This window comes from Aulonocara sp. 'chitande type north' Nkhata Bay, linkage group LG3 (assembly GCF_057382095.1).
Source record: "Aulonocara sp. 'chitande type north' Nkhata Bay isolate Kocher_YH1m ecotype deep benthic linkage group LG3, A_spYH_male_GT1.1, whole genome shotgun sequence".
Lineage (NCBI taxonomy): Eukaryota > Metazoa > Chordata > Actinopteri > Cichliformes > Cichlidae > Aulonocara > Aulonocara sp. 'chitande type north' Nkhata Bay.
In genome coordinates, this window is record NC_141346.1 from 52735596 (window position 1) to 52756123 (window position 20528).

At 38.7% G+C, this 20528-nt stretch overlaps 2 protein-coding genes across 5 annotated transcripts in view; both read left to right on the forward strand.

Moving 5' to 3' along the window:
• dock11 (dedicator of cytokinesis 11) overlaps positions 1-9008 on the forward strand; it is a 79933-nt gene extending 70925 nt beyond the window's left edge. For 2 of the 3 annotated variants that reach the window (XM_086285224.1, XM_086285225.1), the window contains 3 exons: positions 813-913; positions 1010-1148; positions 7479-9008. In XM_086285224.1, coding sequence (XP_086141350.1) covers positions 813-913; positions 1010-1148; positions 7479-7568 — 330 coding nt within the window. In that variant the 3' untranslated portion in view covers positions 7569-9008. Of the gene's footprint in view, positions 1-812; positions 914-1009; positions 1149-3862; positions 3883-7478 lie in introns of all 3 variants that reach the window. The other variant, XM_086285226.1, reaches the window with a different exon arrangement.
• A 1298-nt stretch (positions 9009-10306) lies between these two features.
• On the forward strand, positions 10307-19994 carry LOC147336178 (interleukin-13 receptor subunit alpha-1-like). 2 transcript variants are annotated; one of them, XM_086285228.1, is made up of 11 exons: positions 10307-10454; positions 10645-10772; positions 12574-12728; positions 13247-13412; positions 13526-13625; positions 14009-14160; positions 14275-14408; positions 14609-14741; positions 15597-15696; positions 18770-18854; positions 18933-19994. In XM_086285228.1, the coding sequence occupies exons 2-11, from the start codon at positions 10706-10708 to the stop codon at positions 19023-19025; spliced, it is 1185 nt and encodes a 394-aa protein (XP_086141354.1). In that variant the 5' UTR covers positions 10307-10454; positions 10645-10705; the 3' UTR covers positions 19026-19994. The 2 variants fall into 2 exon arrangements, with proteins under 2 accessions (XP_086141354.1, XP_086141353.1); XM_086285227.1 differs by lacking the exon at positions 10307-10454 and having other exon boundaries at positions 10465-10772.
• The last annotated feature ends 534 nt before the right edge of the window (positions 19995-20528 follow it).

The window sequence follows — 20528 nt, forward strand, 5'->3', positions numbered from 1 at the left end:
ATTGAGGGAGCGCTCGATTTGCTTTCGCTTCGCCTTCTGTCGGTGGTGCACACATTATCAATATCGCTCGATCGTGTTCGTTTAATTCCGGGAAGCCAAAATCACGATTGAGATTAAAATTCGATTAATTGCGCAGCCCTGCTGCTTTTCTTAATGATTTTTCTTAATGATACTTTTTCTTAATGTATGCTTGACATAAACTGGAGATATACTGATGAAGTAAATTTCATTTACCTGATTCCATTGCTAATGTTACATGTAATCAGATTAAGTCAACATTTTGGGTGTAAATAGGTTTTTTTTGAGTGCAACCTTCCTGGTATCTTGTAAGAATCTGCTTCACCAAATTTGACGAGTAACTTTGCGTTAGCACTTTACGAGAAAGTGCGTTCAGATGATAATCAGTGAAATGTGTTTGTTGTTGTGTGTTTATTTTATGACTCACTTGGGCAGAGTGCCAAGTGTTAACTGTGTGTATTTTTTATTATTAAATAAGTCCCCGTAAAAAACGAGTACAGAGCTGTTTTATTGCTGTTTGTAGTTAGAAAATACAGACGTTCCTTACACATCACTTGCAGACAGTCATAAAATCACTTGTATTCCCTGCAATCCACCCACCACGTTTGACGCTTGGATGAAAGATTGATGAACAGACTGACAGAAAATTCATGAGTTGTTAGTAAGAAGCTATAGTGGTGAAACCGTGCTGGGGGGCTGCTGAGAAAGTGAGTGGCATGTACCAGTTGTTATCTGCGTGCACTGATCAGTGAAGAAGAAGAATGCGTTACATTTTGAGGCATGTTTTTCTGCAGGTGAACGCAGGCCCCATGGCGTATGCCAGAGCATTCCTGGATGACAGTAAATCCAACCAGTCCGGCAACAAGAAAGTAAAAGAGCTCAAGGATGTTTTCAGGTATATGTCTGCTTTATGAGTAGAAAAAATCGCAAGGGGCTTATTGGCTTACCCTCACTTTAACTTGTTGACATAATGTCTTTCTTCTGATTCCAGACGTTTTGTCGAGGCTTGCAGCATGGCGCTGGACATAAACGAGCGTCTGATCAAAGAGGACCAGTTTGAGTATCACGAGGGCCTGAAAACCAATTTCAAAGAAATGGTAAAAGAGCTGTCGGACATCATCCACGAGCAGGTAATTTTATTTCCCCGAGCGCAACTCATACGTCATTTGTCTGTGTTAGGAGTGGGAAAATCCCACAGTGCATTAATTTAACCTTTATATTTTGTTCCGCTTTGCAGAGGTGTGTGGCAGAGAGGTTCCTGCAAGGCAAATCAAAATGTAGTTCACTAAAAATTTATTTTTCCGCTTGCGGTGCACACAGGTGCAATCAAAATGACCACACTCATAATAAGGTTTGAAGACAAAAGTACCAAATTTAAATTTGGCTGCAACCTTTTAAGGTCATTAAATGGTTCAGAAATGCACCGCTTCCAGCTCTATTGCCACATTTGGATCCTGCCCTGATAGTCCTGTTCTGACTGCCTACAGAAGCACTTTGTTGACACGCTCTGGTCTACCGTTTTTAAACCGACTTAAAACCACTATCTTGAAACTTGAATATCACTTTTGGGAAGCAGAACAAATTCCCATTTGGTAAGTGAGATCTGGTGGTGAGCCACAACTCACTATCATATCCAGATACAACAATGTGTGCACAATGGCATTTATGAAAATGTCAGGCCTTTGTACTAAATGTTTTCCCTGCGATGCATCAGGGCGCCGCACCACCATTTGATGTTCATTTTCAAAATCATGGTAAACAGTCCCATGATGACATAGGCAGCAAAGGCACTCATGAGCCTTTTGAACCTTCCCATTAAATAATGGAGGTCGGAAAGACGTACAGATCATGTCTGTATCAGGTCAGTCGGTCCATGACCAATTCTGGACATCTACACGACGTCCAAGGTCAGAAAATTGGACATCCTGCCGTGACCCAACTTGGACGTCAATATGACGTTCAACATTTGAACGTTGGACTCGGAAATTTTTTGGGACATCATGTGGACGTCTATGACAGGGTTAGGGAATTTACATGATTGTTAAATGTAAAATCTTTTTATTTACATTTACAACATGGATTATTTATAAACAAACACAATTTATTATGCATTAGCCTACTGATTTATTCAGTACATGTGGGTTGGTTTTTTTGTTATTGTGGTTTTTAATTTTCCTGCTTTAACTGGTTTATTTATTTTAATTCATCAACTTACTTGTTTGTAACCAGTTTAAAACTGGGATTCATTATTTTTTTTAATATTAAAAACTTTGAAATATATGTTAAAATATAAAATAATAATGGTTAAAGTATTTAGAACAATGTTGGAATTCATTTCAATAGGAGTACAATGTGTTTAACGAGTTCAAAAGTGCATTTGCATTATATATAGTTTGTTTTTATTTTAGTGAGGTTGGTATCCTGTCTTATTGTAAAGAGTCTTGTCAGAGGAAGTGAGTGTGTGATCGGAAGTAGCACTGGGAGGAGTTGTGATGGAAAGTCTGAGAAGTTCGTGCGAGTGTGTTTGTATGAACTGGACTATCTGCTCCACAGTCTTTGTCGATGTGCACGTTTTGCAAACTGTCTGTGAGAAGCTCAGGACATTTCTGCTCCCCGGAGCAGCTGCTCACTGTTGTTTAGTTTAACAGCCCATCTGGAAACATGGGAATACAGAGTCTATACATGTGGAAGCATTACGAAAACGATATCGAAAATGAGTCTAAGTTTGACATTTAAAAGGCGTCCACAACGACCATGTTTGGATTATAAATACCCCGAACACGGAGGTTGTATGGACATCAACACTAGAAGTATAATAGACGCCTGCCGTTATAAAACAACCCCTTCAGTAGAGCAAAATTGTATGTCCAAAAGTGACTTTGTGCAGTGGGTTGTTTCTGGGTCGTTGCTGGACAGCTGTCAGGTGCAGGATGAAACCACGCAGCTGTAAAAGGTCAGAACAGGACTTCCAGGGACCGATCCCAATTCACTTCAGAAAGAGTCTGTCTTAGAGTCTAAACCTTTATATGCTGGACACACACTGAAAGATTCATGTGTAAAAGTCACTTCCTGTTGCAATGCCTGTGTGCTGGATTTTGCACCGGTGTGGAGAGTGGATATCTGAAAAGCTGGGCAAATGTCCACATCGGCAAACGAGCTGCCTGTTTTTAGGCTGATATTCAGAGTTACCCTAGTCAGGGTCAACAATGAAAAACTGTGCTTCATGCTCGATATAAACGGGAATGCTGGTGCGCTTATCATTCAACGTGAGCCAAGTTAAGTTTCATGAACACAGGCCTGATTTTGTGAAAGCGTATGTTGAGATTATTTGACCCTTTCGGTTACATAACTCACAGAGCGGTTTTCAGAAGCAGACTTTTGATTCCTCATTTTCACCACTGGGCACAACCAAACTGGAAGTGAGATGTGATGAGTGACAGTGGGAAGAAACAGTTCCTAGAAAAAATTATTCCCAGCGTTACAGAACACTGCTTGTGTCCTTTGTCTTCAAAATCCTTGACAGTAGAATTTAGGCTAAACCAAAAAATGTTCGGCTTAAAAAAACCAAATGAGTCGGCTCTTGTGAAACACGTCTGTGTTGCAACTGTAACAGCGATAAATGAGTTTTTATGCATGACAAAACTGGTCGGTGTTGCTCATCGCATTTGTGCATTAGTTTGACGTCTCTTCCCGTAAATGATAAGTCATGATGTATTGCTGCACAGCTGCCACACATCCCGTTGGTATTGTTAGGCCACATTTTCATTTGTTTTTGTGCCTGCCGATTTTTGATGCAACCAAACTAACTGGTCTGACTTTTTCTCTCCATTATGCTGGCCTTAAGCTTTAAGGAAAAAACCCAAGGTAATGTGCGACTGTGTGTGATTTTGTTTTTTTTTTAAGTATGTGTTTGATTAACATTAATGATGACTGTGCACTTTTGCGGTTAATTTCTTCCAGACACCTTATGGTTAAATCTAAAAGTAATCTAAATACATTTATCTGGATCCCCAAAAACATTCCAGCAGCAATCGATACCTGGGTGGTTAATAGTCAGGTCCTAATTAGAAATAAAACGGGATTAAAAGGAATGGATCCGACAAATGCTTGTTTAATGTCAAATAAAATGCATTCAGCTGGAAAGATCTTTATAATGCATTCAGAGGTTAAAAGTGGTTTGGCAGACGAGACACATTTTGCACACAGTTACTTCCTCCTTTGACAAACTTGTCAGATCACACTGGGACACACTGTCATCAATAGCACTACTGATGGCGCTGAAAACCATGCAAATGAGAGACATCTTTAATCAAATCCTGTTTACAGTCACACTGGTGTCCTGGTTAAGGTTTGACTATTTGCGTGTCCGCATATGTAAAAACAGAATCCCAATTTAAAAAAAGGGATCTTCTGCCATCTGAATTATTCCCAAGCAAACTAGACTACAGGCAAACATACCATCCACTTGGCTGCCATCTGTCACCTTGTGTCTTATGTCACATGGGTGTGTTTTTAGTAGGAAGGCTTCTCTCCTTGTTAGAATAAAACAAATATAGTTTTGCACTGAATGGTCAAAGTTTTGATCCTGTTGATTTGAGGCGAGGTGCTGTTGTTGCGGGGTCATCGACAGCTGGGGAACACCCGGAGGATGCTGTGCAGCCTCACTGACTGCTGAATCATCTGTGGAATAAAGAAATATTTGCTTTTGTTTGCTTTACTGTTGCACCTTTTTTGTAAATATTCCTCGACATAGCTTGTTGACCCATATGGAAAAGATAGATAGATATATCTTATAAAGTTTGTATCTGTCTTGTGCGAAACTTGTATGAAAAGCATACAAGAGTGAAAACAGATGTAAGATCCCTTGAAAAATTATATAAATGAAACTTGTATGTTTTGGATACTTACTAAAACAATATATGAAAGTGGCCACTTTCATGAGTAAATCATATAAGCCTTATATGATTCACTATATGAAGTAGGCCACATCTTATGCAAGTATTTCATAAGTTTTTTCTATTTCTTTTCCATATGGGGAGGCTCAAATAGATCATAGTAATGCCAAGCTGTCGACGACCTTCCTCTGATTTATGAAAGCTCTGACACTGCCTGGATGAATATCTGCTAGCTAAAGTAATTTTTATGTTGTTGCATTTTATCTTTAATAAAATAAATAAAGTGACATGCATTTTAAGTCGATAAGACATTATTCTTCATAACCTTTTTCACTAAGAGTGCAGATTTTAGTGACATCACCCTTTCCAGTGTTTAGTTTTCATTGGAATGACGGATGATGTTTTTGACTTATTACAGGGCCTCTTAGTTAATATTATTCTATTATTTTTATATGAATATTTTTTAGATTATAAATATATATGTCACCGTATGTCAAATTTTTCAAAGGGAACCTATTGTGCTCATTTACATTCTTGGATTCTATTAAAGCAGCTTTACCTGAAATCACAATTCAAGTTTGGGCAAGCACTTGGCGACAGTGGGAAGGAAAAACCTCCTTTTAACAGGAACAAACCTCCAGCAGAACCAGGCTCAGGGAGGGGCAGCCATCTGCTGTTTTTGGACAGGATTAAGACACAAGACAAAAGAACCCTTAAGCCATAATGATCCACTTGAGAAAAACACCATTGGGCATCTTTCTTGGCCTTCACATAATAATTCTGATTGTAAAAGTAGCAAACGGGACAGGCCAAAAAAAATCCTTATTTTTCTCATGCGCCTTGGTGAAGCACTCTCACTTTAAACCTACTTTCTTCTTATTGCAAGACTCTCAAACATAAAGTTTCAACAGCAGGTGGGTGGGGCTGGTACTGTTAGAGCTTAGTGCAGCATTTGACACTGTGCATCATAACATACTATTAGATTATAACATTCAGTTGGTCCCACAGGAACAATCCTTAAATGATTTAGTTCATACCTTGAAGGTATAATTATTATTTATTTATATAGATTATTTTGTCTTTATTAATACTTCTCAGTTGCATAAAATACTGCGTGGAGTCCCACAAGGGTCCGTTCTTGAGCCACTTTTGTTTAATCTGTATATGCTTCCTTTGTGTGACATCATTCAGGAATACAAGTCAGCCTATCATTGCTATGCAGATGATACTCAGATTTATTTGGCTATCTATGTTTGTGCCTTGAAAAAGTGAAAACAAAACAGAGATTATCCTATTTGGACACAAGGATACACGATTGCAACGTGTGGGAAAAAATCATGGAAGAGAACCTTAGATTCACTGAGCGTATTGGGGCTGTAACTAAATCAGCTTTTTGGCATCTCACAAAAGTAGCTAAACTGAGAGATTATGTCCTCAGCAAGATCTACAGAAGCTCATTCATGCCTTTATTTCTTATAGAGTTGACTTTATTGGCCTGGCTAAAAAGACTACAAGACATTTACAGTTAGCCTAGAATTGTGCTGCTAGAATTTTAACAAAATCCAGGAAGAGAGTGGATATCACTCCAATTCTCAGCTCCCTGCATTGCTTCCATTAAAATACAAAATTCAATTTAAAGTTTTTTATTTTAAATAAAAAATAAAAATAATTTTTTACTGGTTGTTAAATGTATGCCTAAGATGTCTAAGATACAGATGTGGTAGGCTTCTCCAAGATCTGGTCACCTAGTGGTCACAGAGCTTAAACTAAATGGGGTGATTTAGCCAGTGTGATGCCCAAAGCTGGAACCAGCTGCCCACTGAGGTCAGGACTTCTCCAACTGTATCCATTGAAATTAAAAGAAGCTAAACCAGCTTTATTCACTATTGCTTTCAACTAACCGAGTAGCTGTTCCATCATTGTTACCATTGTCGTTTTTATTTATATTATTTCTGTCTTCTTTTTTTAAAAATCCTGTTATTTTTGTTTTTCATTTTTCTTGTAAAGCACCTTGAATGACTGTAGTGTTTGGTTCCATATAAATGAAATGCCTTGCCTTGCCTTGCATGACCTTCTCAGAAAACTATCTGCACTTTGTGGCAACACAGTACACAAAAACTGTGTTTTTGCTGCTTGGAATTAATATGCTTCATAAACACAGTTTATTGATCAACCATAGAATAATGCATCCGTTAAACACAATGTTTTATCCTGTAAATGTATCTAGCTTGCTCACAGTGCCATTAAGCCATTATTCTGCCAGTGCAGACTTATGCCATTTTCACATCTCCCACAGTCTGCGCTTTGACTCAGTACATTCTGAAATATTCTGCATTTGACAAAAAGTACCCCACTGTTGAAGATTATGGCCAAAATTCTGATCTTAGTCTCTGGTGAGGGCAGGGCGATGCAGGTGCACCATCACCCACTGTGGTGTAGGCCACTGTGCAGTACTATAAAGTCCAGCTTTAGTGTGCACTCAGCTTGCATGTGAAGAACACCAACTCACAGTACTCAAAGTGTGTGTCTGACACTGATTGTGCTTTTGTTTTGCTTTGACCCCAGATATACCCGGAGGATATGATGCGATCGCTACTACAGAACTCCCTCCATGTGTTCCGTGCCATCAGCGGGACGTCCACTGACCTCGGTTGACCTCCTGCACACCACCCTCCGTCTCTTGCGGCCACCCACACTTCTGTATATCCTTGCACTTCTCCCTTGAGGACCTGGATTGGTTTATAACAGGGAATTTGTCAGTGCAAATCTGCCCAGCTATGCATGCCAAAACATTCCCCCTGGTGAAGATGCCATTTGGCTATCAACGGCATCTTTGCTGAATGTGCAGTGGACGGTGGGGGTAACAGCTTGCGGCACAGCACTCAGATTTAGTCCTCAAACCACAGCAGCAGTAATTCTGAGAATGTATTACAGCAACACCATTTACGTGTCTGCATGTCAGGTTTAGGTGTTACGCTCAGCTGCATTGCACTTTTCCCCCCCCCCCACCTTTACAGCAAACTGCCAGACTGACTGCTGGTTAAACAGTTTTTCTATTTTCTATTTGCAATGCCGCCCTTTAGATCTATGCAGGACACTGCGCTCCGTCCCAACTTTTACAACTTGAGTCACCTTTTTAAAGACAGTAGCACCTTTAGATTGCGTCTCAGTGTTTGTGGCGAGAGGTTTCGTGCTACCATACCGGCTCAACTAGTTCAACTCTTTTATAAAAGGCACTAACTGAAAGCATTTCGAGACTCTGTCTGGCAAAGGGTCGATGTTTATGTGCTAGCAGCGCATTCCTGACGACTGAGGAGAAGGTGATAAACAGATAAGTCACAACTAAAGAGCAACAGCTTATAGAGCATCAGGGCAAAGTTACTACCTTGTTTATTCAATGGCAGGCCTCTTGTGACTGCTCCAAAGTCACAGTGAAGACAAGACAGAGCTCAGGGTTGGAATAAATCTGACAGGAGTGGCTTGTGTAGTTTAAAAGTTGTCAAGTGCATTGTTAAGACAAAACAAAATCCCTTTGGAGTAACAGTGTTCTGGACTGTGCGCGCGTGAATGCATAATATAGATTGCTAATTCTATTACAGCTTGAAAACAATCATTGAAATATTATTATTTTTGGACATTTGAAATGAGAAATTGACAAAGCGATGACAGCGTTGTGATGAGATTTACTTCAGTGCATTGAGTTATTAAAGACCTGATTTTGGATCCAGTGCCTTTGTGCTCTGTCTTCTGAAAAGACTCCTTTATCTTGAGTAATAAGAAGCCTCACATGCTGGTTATTCACAGTATTTCACAAGTGCTACACTGAAATTAGCAGACAGATAAATAATATTTAAGCAGATGTACATAATTTGTCAACATGCTGTAAAATAAACTCTGTATCCATGTATGTTTATATGTATTGTATGTATGGTGTATTATATAGCCACTTTTTTGGACTCTTGTTGGTCCAGAATCCGTCCTAGCAGAGATTTCTGTTTGTCATTTTTATTGCATTGTTTACTGAGGTGAAGCTGCTTGTCAAACTTCCTTTGTAAAATCCCTTTTTCAATAAAACCTGTGGGGGGGAAATACTCATTGCGTTTGCCTAAAATGATGTTTGAACTTAAAGACAGTAGTTGAAAAGATCTCTGTAGGGCTTTTTTAGTATCGCTCATACATTCTTTCTCCGCAGATGTGGCTGAGGACGCCGCACTGGCCTTTTAAAGCCAACATAAACAGTCTCCCAAAACATTTTCATTTCCATCACAGCTGGGAAAGCACAGGAGGAGCGTATACAGGCTGTGTCCAGTGTAAGTACAAGTAAAACCCAGTTATCTGGATATTATTTAAAAGGCTTTTAAAAAAAGAATTGTCAGTAACTGAATCAAACGATGAAATGAGAAATTTGATTTTTGCTCATTTAATGTCAGCAACATTTTTTTAAGAGAAAACATATTTCACCAAGACAGTACCAAAGCACATTCCTCATATATATACCAGCCTCGCTTCATAAGTTAAAAAACAAAAGTTGTTAGGTGTGACACTGCCTGTCAGCAAGCCTCATTGTTCAAAACACTTGAGCCATCATGAAATGAGGCCTGGAACAAATCCTACATGAGACGATCATGATAAAACTTTCCAAATGCATGAAGACGTAGATGATAAAATTATTCACAAATCACTGCAAGTACAGCGTGCAAACAAAAAAATGTATGGCTTTTGTCTGCACACTCGATTCTGCTTGTCCTAGTGAGAAACAGGGTTTATGACTGGATTATACTATCACGTCTCACACCACACATGAAGTGTCGCAGCAGCAGCTCGCTCACAGGTTTTGGTTTTTCAGGCTTCATGCGCTCTTTGGAAACCCTCGCTGGGGTTTGCTTGTTCCTCTTTCAACCACCGGCTGCTTTCTGCATGTTGAAACAGGCGAAATCCACCACAAAGTTTTCAGCAGTTTTCTTTACAACCGCAATTACTGTAGCATTAATTTAGTCTAACAAACAATATAGAGTGGGCCAAACTGATAACACGGGTGCAGGAAAGGCCAAGAAAAACATAGATAGTTGTGTTAGACTTCAGATTTATTCGGTTATGGGCTTTGAGCTTGACCCATAACCGAATAAATCTGAAGTCTAACACAACTATCTATGTTTTTCTTGGCCTTTCCTGCACCCGTGTTATCAGTTTGGCCCACTCTATATTGTTTGTTGCAGCATAAAGCCATTACCACATAGATAATAAGCTTAATGATTCACAGACTCATTTAGGGCCTGACGACTTCCTGGAGGAATGGATGGACACTTGCGGTTTGATATATCGCACTTAAGATCACACGCATGCGTAATGTTGCCCCCATTAAGAGAGCGACGGGAGCAGCTTCCTTTATTCCCCAAAACGATTTGTTGTATGGACGCTGGATTCCCGTTTCCGACAGCGTTTGGTAACCGAGGCTGACGCATTTTCACTCCGTGACATGTCGTAGCTTCGTTGTCATTACAGTTTCCTCCCACTCGAAACAACTCCGCCCCGACCTTCCCGGTAAGGTTCAGTGGGCACGGAGACAGTTAAGGTGTAGCTGGAGTTTTGGCTTCGTTTTCTCGTTTCCCGGTTTCCATTCACTTTTTAGAAAAAAAACAACCTTTTTTTCTTTTAACCTAGACGGTCTGTCGCCGGTATTTTTTCCTTTTACATAGATATATATACATTTATTTTCTACTTTGATTCCTAGAGGGAATCAAACGAGCTCCTGAAACGCTTCCAGGAATAAAGTCCGGACGCTTGGAGGCAACATGACTGTCGCTCAGCAGTTTTTCATCTTTCTCTGCGCGACCACCATGACTTTCAACTGTAAAGCAGGTAAAACACTCATTAGTTGTTATCCCAGTTTTAATAATAGTCTACATCTAAAAATTGTTCGGTTAAAGGGAACCTGTCGGTGAGCGTACCCAGCCCGTCAAACCAGACTTTAATTAGCATGTTTTAGACGCACGCGCGTTATTCGTTAACCGAGCGTCTCGAGCTCTCTAACAACTTGCTATTTATTTGCCAATTAAATTAAAGCACTTTTGTGGTTGTAGTTTGTGTGTTTTTGCCCTTGTAAAAAATAATAAATTAACGCATAAGTCAGATAATATTTAAATTTTAAATGTAAGTGCGTATTTTTATTTTTATTTATTTATAGTTATTTCTGTCTCCGCTTTCCTCTCACCTTATCCGGGAATCCCACCCTGAGGTTTCTTCCTCTTCAAGGAGCATTTCCTTTCCGCTGCACTAATAACACTTGGTGAAGTGTTACTTTAAGGGTCTTGACCCTATTACACTAAGTGGTATTATTACTATTATTATTATTGTTGTTATTATTGGCATGTAATGAATTATTGCTATGAATAAACGAATTGGAAAGCACATTAAACTTGACCTCGGTGGTTTTGCGTTGTTAATTCTAATCCCCAGTAACAAAATGTGTTAATGTGTTAGGGTAGTTATCTCCAAGGATCTGGCTAATTCAGAGAGCTCTTTGGAACACATTCGCTGATGTCTTTCTGTTTGAGTATAAATTCAGAGTATATTTCTTATTCTTATGACTTCACTCAGTCTCCCTCGATTTTACCAAGTGCACCTTAACGGTTAGTTTGCGCTTAAAGAGGCTGTCTTTCACTTTACAGGTGCGCAGCGCAACCAGTTGCGGGGTAACCTGCGCAAGTGAAAGTGTAACAATGACAGAGCTGAGGCAAAATTTAAAAGGATGTCTCATAGCATTTAAATTAAATCATCTCCCCCATTATTTTTGATTCCAGGACATCTGTCTAAGATATGATATCCCCCATTATGTTGTGTCACTTTGCATAAAAAGCCTGTGCACATATACTGTAATCCGAAGAAAACGTCAGCGTCACATTTTCAACGCCGAGCAGCTGCACTTTATTGTGTGATTGTAAGATAAATCTAAAGACGCATTCATTTTTATGACAAATGAATTTAAAATGACACATTCATATTTATAATCATGTGTTTAAAAACTACTAGGAATCACTGCTGTCCTTTTCCATGCCCAGTGTGGATATCAGCGCATTTTACTACACCCTAACACTCCATGTGTGGGTGGTGCCGAGGACATTTTGCATATGATTCAAGAGCATTTCCAACCAATCTAATAGTAAAAACAGAGGTGGAGGGGGAATGTGAGGAATGTCCCCCAGTTCATGTACAGTCAGGTGATTTTCATGCTGGATATTTCCCTGATTTGGCGCAATTAAATGATTTCATTTTTCCTAGGTATTCCTAGGTGCAATGACATTTTCCGTGAGTTTGCTGGTAATAAATCTGATCATCGGTTTTTGGAGATGACTTTGCCAAATTACTGCCAATCAACTACCATTATTGCATAACAGAAGCACAAAAAATGATATATATAATGATGTATAATGATGACAACAGTTACAGCTTTACAATCTTCAGCTTCAGTCCGAGGTATTACAAAACACATCAGTGTCACAATGAGTGTCACAAGGAACTAATTGCAGACTGCAGCGAGTGTTGTGAAAGAGCTCGTGGGAAATGTCATTTCTGGCTTCGGTGGTAGCCCACCACGATCGTTTCTGAGCAGCATTGATCATTTATGCAAAGCTGGGAGTAACGGCTCTTCTTATACCTGCAGATTATCAACTTCCCGAACCAACAGATGTGACATATAGGTGGGATGACCAATTTCAAGTGACCGTGTCCTGGTCCTGGAAGAAGCCAGACAATCTCCCGAAAAACTGTACAGTCAAATATGCAGTATCCAGATATGAACTACCGCAGTCAGTTGAGGTAATATTGAACTGAAAGCCAGCAGTGAGACAGGCTGACATTAGATTTGTGAAACAAAGTTTTAACCTGTATTTGGTATTAGTTCTTATTAATAACTGTTTTTTCCATGTGTAATGACAGTTTTCAAATCTATAAAGAATATCCACTTGACCTATCTGGCATTTTTTTCATGTACCATAGACCTACTATCATCAAACGTATGGCAAATTAGTCCAAACATGTTTAATGATAATATGAAAACAAACAAAATATTAATCAAATTCTAGTTTTTCACAATGGTGAATTTATTGACCTGATAAGTTAAAATAAATAAATAAATAAAACATCATTTATATTGAACAATACAGCGCTGTAAATAACCCTAAAGTTAAGTTAAAAAAACACAAAAAGCGTCATTTATCTAAAAAAATGTTTTCTATTTATGAAAATAAAGTGCCCTTAAAGTGGATATCAGACAGAGTGCTGGAGAACTAAGAATTATTTAAATTTCACTAAATATATATATTTTTTTTTTCCAGCCATTGCCCCGAAGCCTAGTTAATCATTTCACAGTGAAGTACTTCACAGAAGATGAGCACTCTGATCACTGGAATATCAGCATTCAAGCTGTTCTAGATCCTGTGTGTAGTCACTGGAAGGAAAGCAGACCTGTGATCAAAACCATTAAATCTTCAAAGCGCCGCAGTAAGTACCAGAAAGCTGAAATGCTGATATATAATAACTTAAGTCCTTCTAGAATAATTTTTTTTTAAATATATATCTATGTGTGTGACTTAATTCTTTTGTTGTACTTACAGCTGAATTGGTGACGGACTTCAGATGTTCACTTGAGTCTCACAGAACAAAGTGTTTCTGGAAACCAGTCAATGAGTCAGTCAAGCTGAACATCAGCTACAGGTGAGCATAAAAGCTGCAAACAACAAAAGAAATGTAACGCAGTCTCTGTGTGGAGCGAAATTTTATCTAAAGAAAAAATATAGGATTAGTGCCGTGAATCAGCACATCATTAGTCAGGGGTTCTGTGAAAATGAACTACTGCAATACATTTCTGTAGCAGTACTCTGTGTATGGATGTTACAGAGTGACAAATATTGGACAGCAGTATTTTGTTAAAACCTGCTTGTGGCTTCGTCAGAATCTTGTGCCGATTTGAATTATTTAACATTTCATCTGAATATTAATCTGGGAACTTTGAAGGAATCACATGAGTCACTGGCTGAAGTGAAAAAGCTTTTTATGTTTTTCACTTCTCTTGTTAACTCCTCATTCTGTTATTACAGGACTTCAGAGGAACATGATAAAATCAGAGCATGTGATGGGTCCACCAGCCATGAAAAGGATGTTTGTTATCTAAACGTGAATAATCTTAACTTTGGCATCTATGTGCTCGTGGAGACTGAAACTGGACGCAACACCCTCAAACCTAAATTTGGTTGGTGTTATTTTTAATTTTTTTATTGTTAATGTCATTCCAAGCTGTGAAAATGAATACGAAATGTTAACGTTTTTTGTTTTTTTTTTAACAAGTGTTTTGTTATTTCCTCAGTGATACCTTTACCAAAGATGAACATCGCAGAAGATAAAGGCTATCTCGACCTGACATGGGAAGATCGAGGTCCGGCTGTTGGAAAATGTGGATTAAACTATAGTGTCTGCATCACCGAGTGCAATAAAGTCAGAGTAAGTTCTCACATTGTGACGTTCTGCTTAAGTGTTTTATGAGACGCTGGAATAATCTCATAGCTGAACATTTCTATCAAATATCAGAAAAAAAATTATTTTCACATTTGTCTGTCTTAAATCCAGATATTATGTCAATGCTACAGTTGTTCCATACTGACAAAGTGCAACATTGGTTTTGTGTGCTTCTTATTTTTCAGACTCTCCACACTAAAGAGCCACCTCTGAAAATCCTCTATAACAAAAACTGCCAATACAAATTCCAATACAGTGTGCAGACTGATCAATACTGCATCCCTTTGTCCAGTGACCTCAGTGAAGTCATAACTCACGGTAACTGTCTAACCAGTATTACTAATTATTAATATGAGTATATTTAAATAATTATATCTACATTATCATGAGATCCCATGATGTGCACACAGAGTTGTATATTCGTGTTTTTATCATGTACTAATCACATCACTGACAGCATATTGATTCAATGATTCAAGTTTCACTTCATCTTTAAATTTTGTGTCAAACTACATGTTGGTGCAGATATTGTAATGTAGGCCAAATCAGCGTGAGGCTGCAATCGGAAATGCACCAATTAGTGTATAAAGTTCTGTGGGTGGGTGAAGTCGGGTCATTTTAATAATGACTCATCATCATCAGGAACTTCGTTTACAAGAAAATAACTCACAGTCACTTGGACACAAGGAATCAAAGCAACACTGTCGTATACTAAACAGTATATTTTAAGGATCACACATTAATCTTACACACTCCATAAAACAAATAAATAACTAAAATGCCTGTGTCTGATGTTGCAGTGTACCGTGCTACAAAAAAGAATAGTTTTGCAGGTGCTGGCTCACTAATTCGAGCTATGTTGTACAACAGGAACACGGCTAGAAGCAGAAAATCCCAGCATTCATGTGATGGGTGATTGAGCTATCTGTTAGTTAATGAAAGCTCTATACAGCCTTGCTTTTTAGCTGTTCTCCATCATGTCTAATGGCACATTTTAAAATGAATTTACAAAAAGTATTGTTTGTAAACTTTGGAGCACTGAATTTGGATCATCAATTAGAAATTAGACACTAGCAAACCACTGTGATACACAATATTATGTGCAACACAATGTGCAAAAATGTTGAAAATCTCCTAAAAGCTTTACCAGGAAGTCTCTCTTGTTCACTCCAGGGGAGAATAGGTCTCCAGATGAGATGCTGACTGTGATCGCCATCGTCGTCCCAATTATTCTTTCTGTCTCCGTCATTCTGTCCTGCTACTGCTTCCAGAGGTATGTGCCAGAATGATTTCAAAAGTGAATGTTTGTGTGCAAGTGCAGATTTTGCAAAATCCATGTTTTAAACAATGGTTTTGCACAGCATACAGTATTGTTGAGTTGATTTAGTCAGTGTCAAGAATGATTTGTGCAGTAGCCTCATTGCACTCAGAGAGACATTAAAAGACTAATGTCAAAAGAAGCTTCTCCTACTGCGTCTGTCAAGCAATAGTTAACCAAATAAACACTAGCATGGAAGCTACCTGAGGAGGTTTCTTCTTGTAAAAGTTTTTTCCCCTCCTCACTGTCAGTAAATGTTTGCCCCGGGGAGAGGGCTGAGTTTCTCTTTGCTTTTCATGTAGTGAAAATATCTCCTGATGTGACTTTCGTGTAATTTGATTTTATAAGAAAAGAAGATAATAGAATTGATAGACCATGGCGAGTGGCTACTCTTGAGGACTCTTGAGGACTAGTGTTTAATCAGTAAACAGAATGACGATGCCTCTGAGTGGAAAGGTTGACAAAACTGCCCCACCTGTAGCCACAGGCAGGTAGGTGTGGCCTGCAGCAAACACGTAGCAAATAGCAGAAGGCTTAGTCATAGGCCCAAATGATTAAAAACCTCTCACCCTCTCCTGCCAGACTGTGCCTTTATACACACAGACACAGCAGAAGTGAAAGCACTATAACCTCCCATAGTGCTATGAACTCATATGACTTAGCAGCTTAGTTTATTTACTCTAAGAAAAGCTTTCACACATTTTTATATCATAACTTTATTGAGTCTGTGGCGTGATCTATGTGCAGGGTAAAATAATAAAGGTTCAGACTAGAGCCTGGCCTATGCAGGATCTTTAAAACTGATATTCATGTTTGGTATTTTAAAAATCAGATATTCTGTTTGTTGTCAAAACATAAATAGATTTCTTTTACATTTATGTAGTCACTTATTAACTCTTTTGTGCTCTACATGACTCTGGATAAGCTGGTTGTTGTGTTTGTGATGTGTTGCCAAGAGGGAAGATTCAGAGTGCCCTCTGGTGAAGAAACTCTGTAACATCATGGCATGGTTGTGGGGTGTTTTTCCCATGTGTCATTTACTGGCCGCTATTAATGCCAATGCTAATAGATAGGCAAGTAGCTAATATCAGCTGGTTATACTGAGACCTAAAGTGATTCTCCCAGCACAACAGACTGGTGTGTCAGGTAGAGCTGCATCGATAAAATAGGTAAAAATATGACCTACTCTGCCATTTTCCAGCTGTGGATTTGTATTCATGGACCTACTCGACTAGCTGTGCATGATCCATAGTTGGAAATAATATTTATCTTATACTGGAGCTTCATATCGTATCTGTGTGAACGTCTGAAGTTACAAAACATACTGCTGTGACAGCCTCTTTCTGCCCTCATCCTGGCTATAGAATTTGAATATTTTATTACTACTATAGTTTCTAACTATTTAGCACTAGCTTGTAATGAGGAGTGAAGGACTGTTTAAAACTGCTGCTTTAGCAAAAGTAGCAAAAGAATACTTCACATGAAACTGTATTACTGTAAAATTGCACATAAAGTATCAAAAATCAAAGGATTTACTTTGCAGAAATATGTTTCCCATCAGTGCTAAATGAATTAATATTATTGCTGCAGATGTTTAAGGTTGGACTTATTCTAAACACTTTCTTTCATATACATGTTCTGTTTAATCTACACTAATGCCTCATATCCTATCAAATCATAGGTTTTCATCATGATTTTAGCATGTATTTTAATATTCATCTATTCAAAAAGAATCAGAGCTGAAATGAAAGACCTGAGCATGGTCTAACTTGATTTAAGAAAATATGTGGGATTAAATAATTAATGAAAAATGAAGGTTGTGTATTAGTAAAATAGCTGGGTTAATTGTACGTTAGGTCAACCAGGGGGTTTCTCAGAGATATTGAAAGTGCCTTTCAATATCTCTGAGAAACCCCCTGGTATAAAAAGTTAAAAGTAATAAAGTTAAGCAAGCTGACCAGGTGATGGTTTCAGCTTGCTTAACTTTATTAAATTTAAACGTTTCTTACATCACGCATGTCGGCCAAAGTGGTCACTAAGAAAAAAACCTCTTCTCTTACAATGATAAATGAGAGCGCTAACTCTTATTTCTACAACTCTTATTTCTGGTAACTGATCTCAGAGCAGTGAAAGCAGAGCCAGCAACAGCTTAGCTAGCACGCTAATGTTTTGTCAGTCTTCCAACAAACACCAAAGATTTACCCACAATGCACATGTACAAAAAACTAACCAACTGCAAGCTGCTGAACACCTACCAGTCCAGATTTCAGTGGCTTCAGTGTTAATTGTGCTTCCAGAGACCATATCCACTGGTGGCCTCAAGATGGCAGTGGTGTAAAGGATGGGTCCAAACATGCACGTTTGAGGAGAGGTCTGCTTTTTACAGTTCACCTGACATGCTCTGGGTGTGTTGTTTGTCCTGACTGAATGCCAGTGAATCATGTAAAAGGTGCAACATGTTTTCAGATAAGATTTAAGATCTTTAATAATTAGTTAAAAACTTAAATAAAAATATAATATTTTTCTTGATAAGAATTAATGACAAAAATAAAGACTATATACTCCTATAGACACTGTCCTGTAAGAAATCCAGATTTATAATAAATGTTGATAAAACAGCAAACATGCAGACACACAGAAATAACACTAGACCTTCAAAGAGTCCCTGTTTTTTACACGAACTCCACCATCTTCCTTTTCTGCTGCTGTTTTCTTGGAGAAGGTGAATTGGTTCACTTCAAGACATAAAAACGACTCTGCTTTGAATCTCAGTTGGTGTTATCTTACCTGGCTAAAATACTGGAATAAAAACCAAAGAAACCTAGTTCTCACTTTTGGTTCTTGAAATCAATGAAAGAACTTGCAGGTATTTGTACTACTTCCCTGAAAAGTATTTGAATGATGGTTTAAATTTTCCATATGACGTTGTGTAACATGATTTCACACCACAAGGTACTTCCAAGGTATTTCCAGTGTCAGAGTCATGGCTAAACATGATGTGTTGGGGTTTTGTGTGTGTGTGTTGCAGGAACAGGGAAATCTTTTGTCCCAGGATACCTGATCCTTCAACAATATTCAAGGAAATGATGATGACTGGAAACAGAGATTCTAAGGTATATACTTGAAAAAAAGTCTAGTCAAATGCTCTTTCTGTCCTCATAAATACTCATTTTTACACTGCTGTTTTTCAGTCCATCCCTGGAGATCTGTACAAAGCGGAGCCAGAATCCACTGAACACATCATCCTTGTATCTGAAAACACAATTCCTCAGGAAATCTCCTAATCACACATGTTCAGAGGAATGCTCGCAGTGCAGATGGACTTGAAGGAACATATACATAGTAACTTAACAGCAGGTTGAAAACATTTAGTTTCACTTGCCTTTTTTCGGTTGAAAGTTTCATACCTGTTGCAGGTTTGACGTGTGCTGTGGGGCACCTCTGCTGCACTGGTGAACACCTGTGTCCGTGTTTGCATAAAAAGGAATTTCACCTGCTAATAAGTAACTCTGTGGGACAGTGCAGATCCACGCTGATTGAGCGTGCTGTGGACAGGATAAAGAAATGCAGTAAATCTTCGGAATTTGCTTCAGAAAAGCTGCCCGACCGTGGACCCAGAAATGTGAGTGGGATTGATATCCTCATGCTGAGGCAGAGGAAGATAAGGGGAGGCTTTGCATTCCCGTTGGAAAGAGAAGACCAGAGGAGGCTGATTAATCTGGAAGATGTTCTAGTGGTAACAAGAGCTGACTTTTCCCTGGATATCTGCTGTAACTCATAAAATGGAAAGAAAAACAAGTGTAATCTTGTCACAACATGAACCTTATTTGTACAAATGAAAATTTGACTGCCATCCGGAGTCACCTGTGCAGGAATTAACTAGGATGCAAGGTTTTGGTAGCAAAAAAAGCCCCAAACTGTGGAAAACACGTCGGGATGAGAGCACACTGCTGGGCTTTAGTGCTGGGTGACTGCGACAGCCTACGTATACTCCTCTGTTTTACCATTGTTGGTGCATGTGAAAAGAACTTTCACCTTGTCAGTCTAAATATTCACTTGCATGAACTCTGCTGGCAGACATGTTTTGGATGGCATTTTCTTACTAAAGTTAAGCTGTATAAAAGATCTTTGATGTGTGGCATTAAGAGTTTTCTGTCTTTGTACAAAACTTTCAAACTTTGTAAAGAGAGAAGTGATGTAAGTACTCCAAGAACTGTAAACATCTGAACATATAATAAAATAATTACAAACTTCGACGTCACACTGTCAACTCCGTGCAGCGCTATTTTGACTTGGCATTTAACACAACCAAATGGAAATATCACCTTGAGAGGGAAATGCTCTTCCTTGAAAAGGAAGGAAGGAAGGTGAAGTCCAAAGTAGCTCCAGGGGAAATGGGGGCTTCCAACACAACTTTTGAGCTTTAGAGACTTTTTGAGAGAGATTAAAAACATGGATTTGTTTGGGGGAGGGAAACACGTGTGTTGATCTGTGTTTTGGATGTGATAATGTGGAACCCGCTCAGCCTTTCTTGTAATAGTTGCTCAAACAGAAATGAGCAGCTTGTCTCAGCATCTGGATGTGTGTATTTTCAGTGAGCAGGTATTAACCTGAATCATTAACATGTTTTTGTTCCTGAAAGACGGAAACAAAAAAATCCTACCCATTGTAGATTAAACTGGAGGTTGCAGGGGGAGATACTCCCCGAGGATAAGTACAGAAGCTCAGTTTTTCAGCTCATTCTTAAAACAATAGTCAGGTTCCTGTATGAGCACTGAAACAGGATC

What these genes read in the sequence shown, in the direction of transcription:
- LOC147336178 (XM_086285228.1), top strand. Translation starts at nt 10,706, where the DNA reads ATGACTGTCGCTCAGCAGTTTTTCATCTTTCTCTGCGCGACCACCATG. An exon ending in TCCTGCTACTGCTTCCAGAG is followed by an intron (nt 15,697 to 18,769) that starts GTATGTGCCAGA and finishes TGTGTGTTGCAG; the next exon opens with GAACAGGGAAATCTTTTGTC. An exon ending in CTGGAAACAGAGATTCTAAG is followed by an intron (nt 18,855 to 18,932) that starts GTATATACTTGA and finishes GCTGTTTTTCAG; the next exon opens with TCCATCCCTGGAGATCTGTA.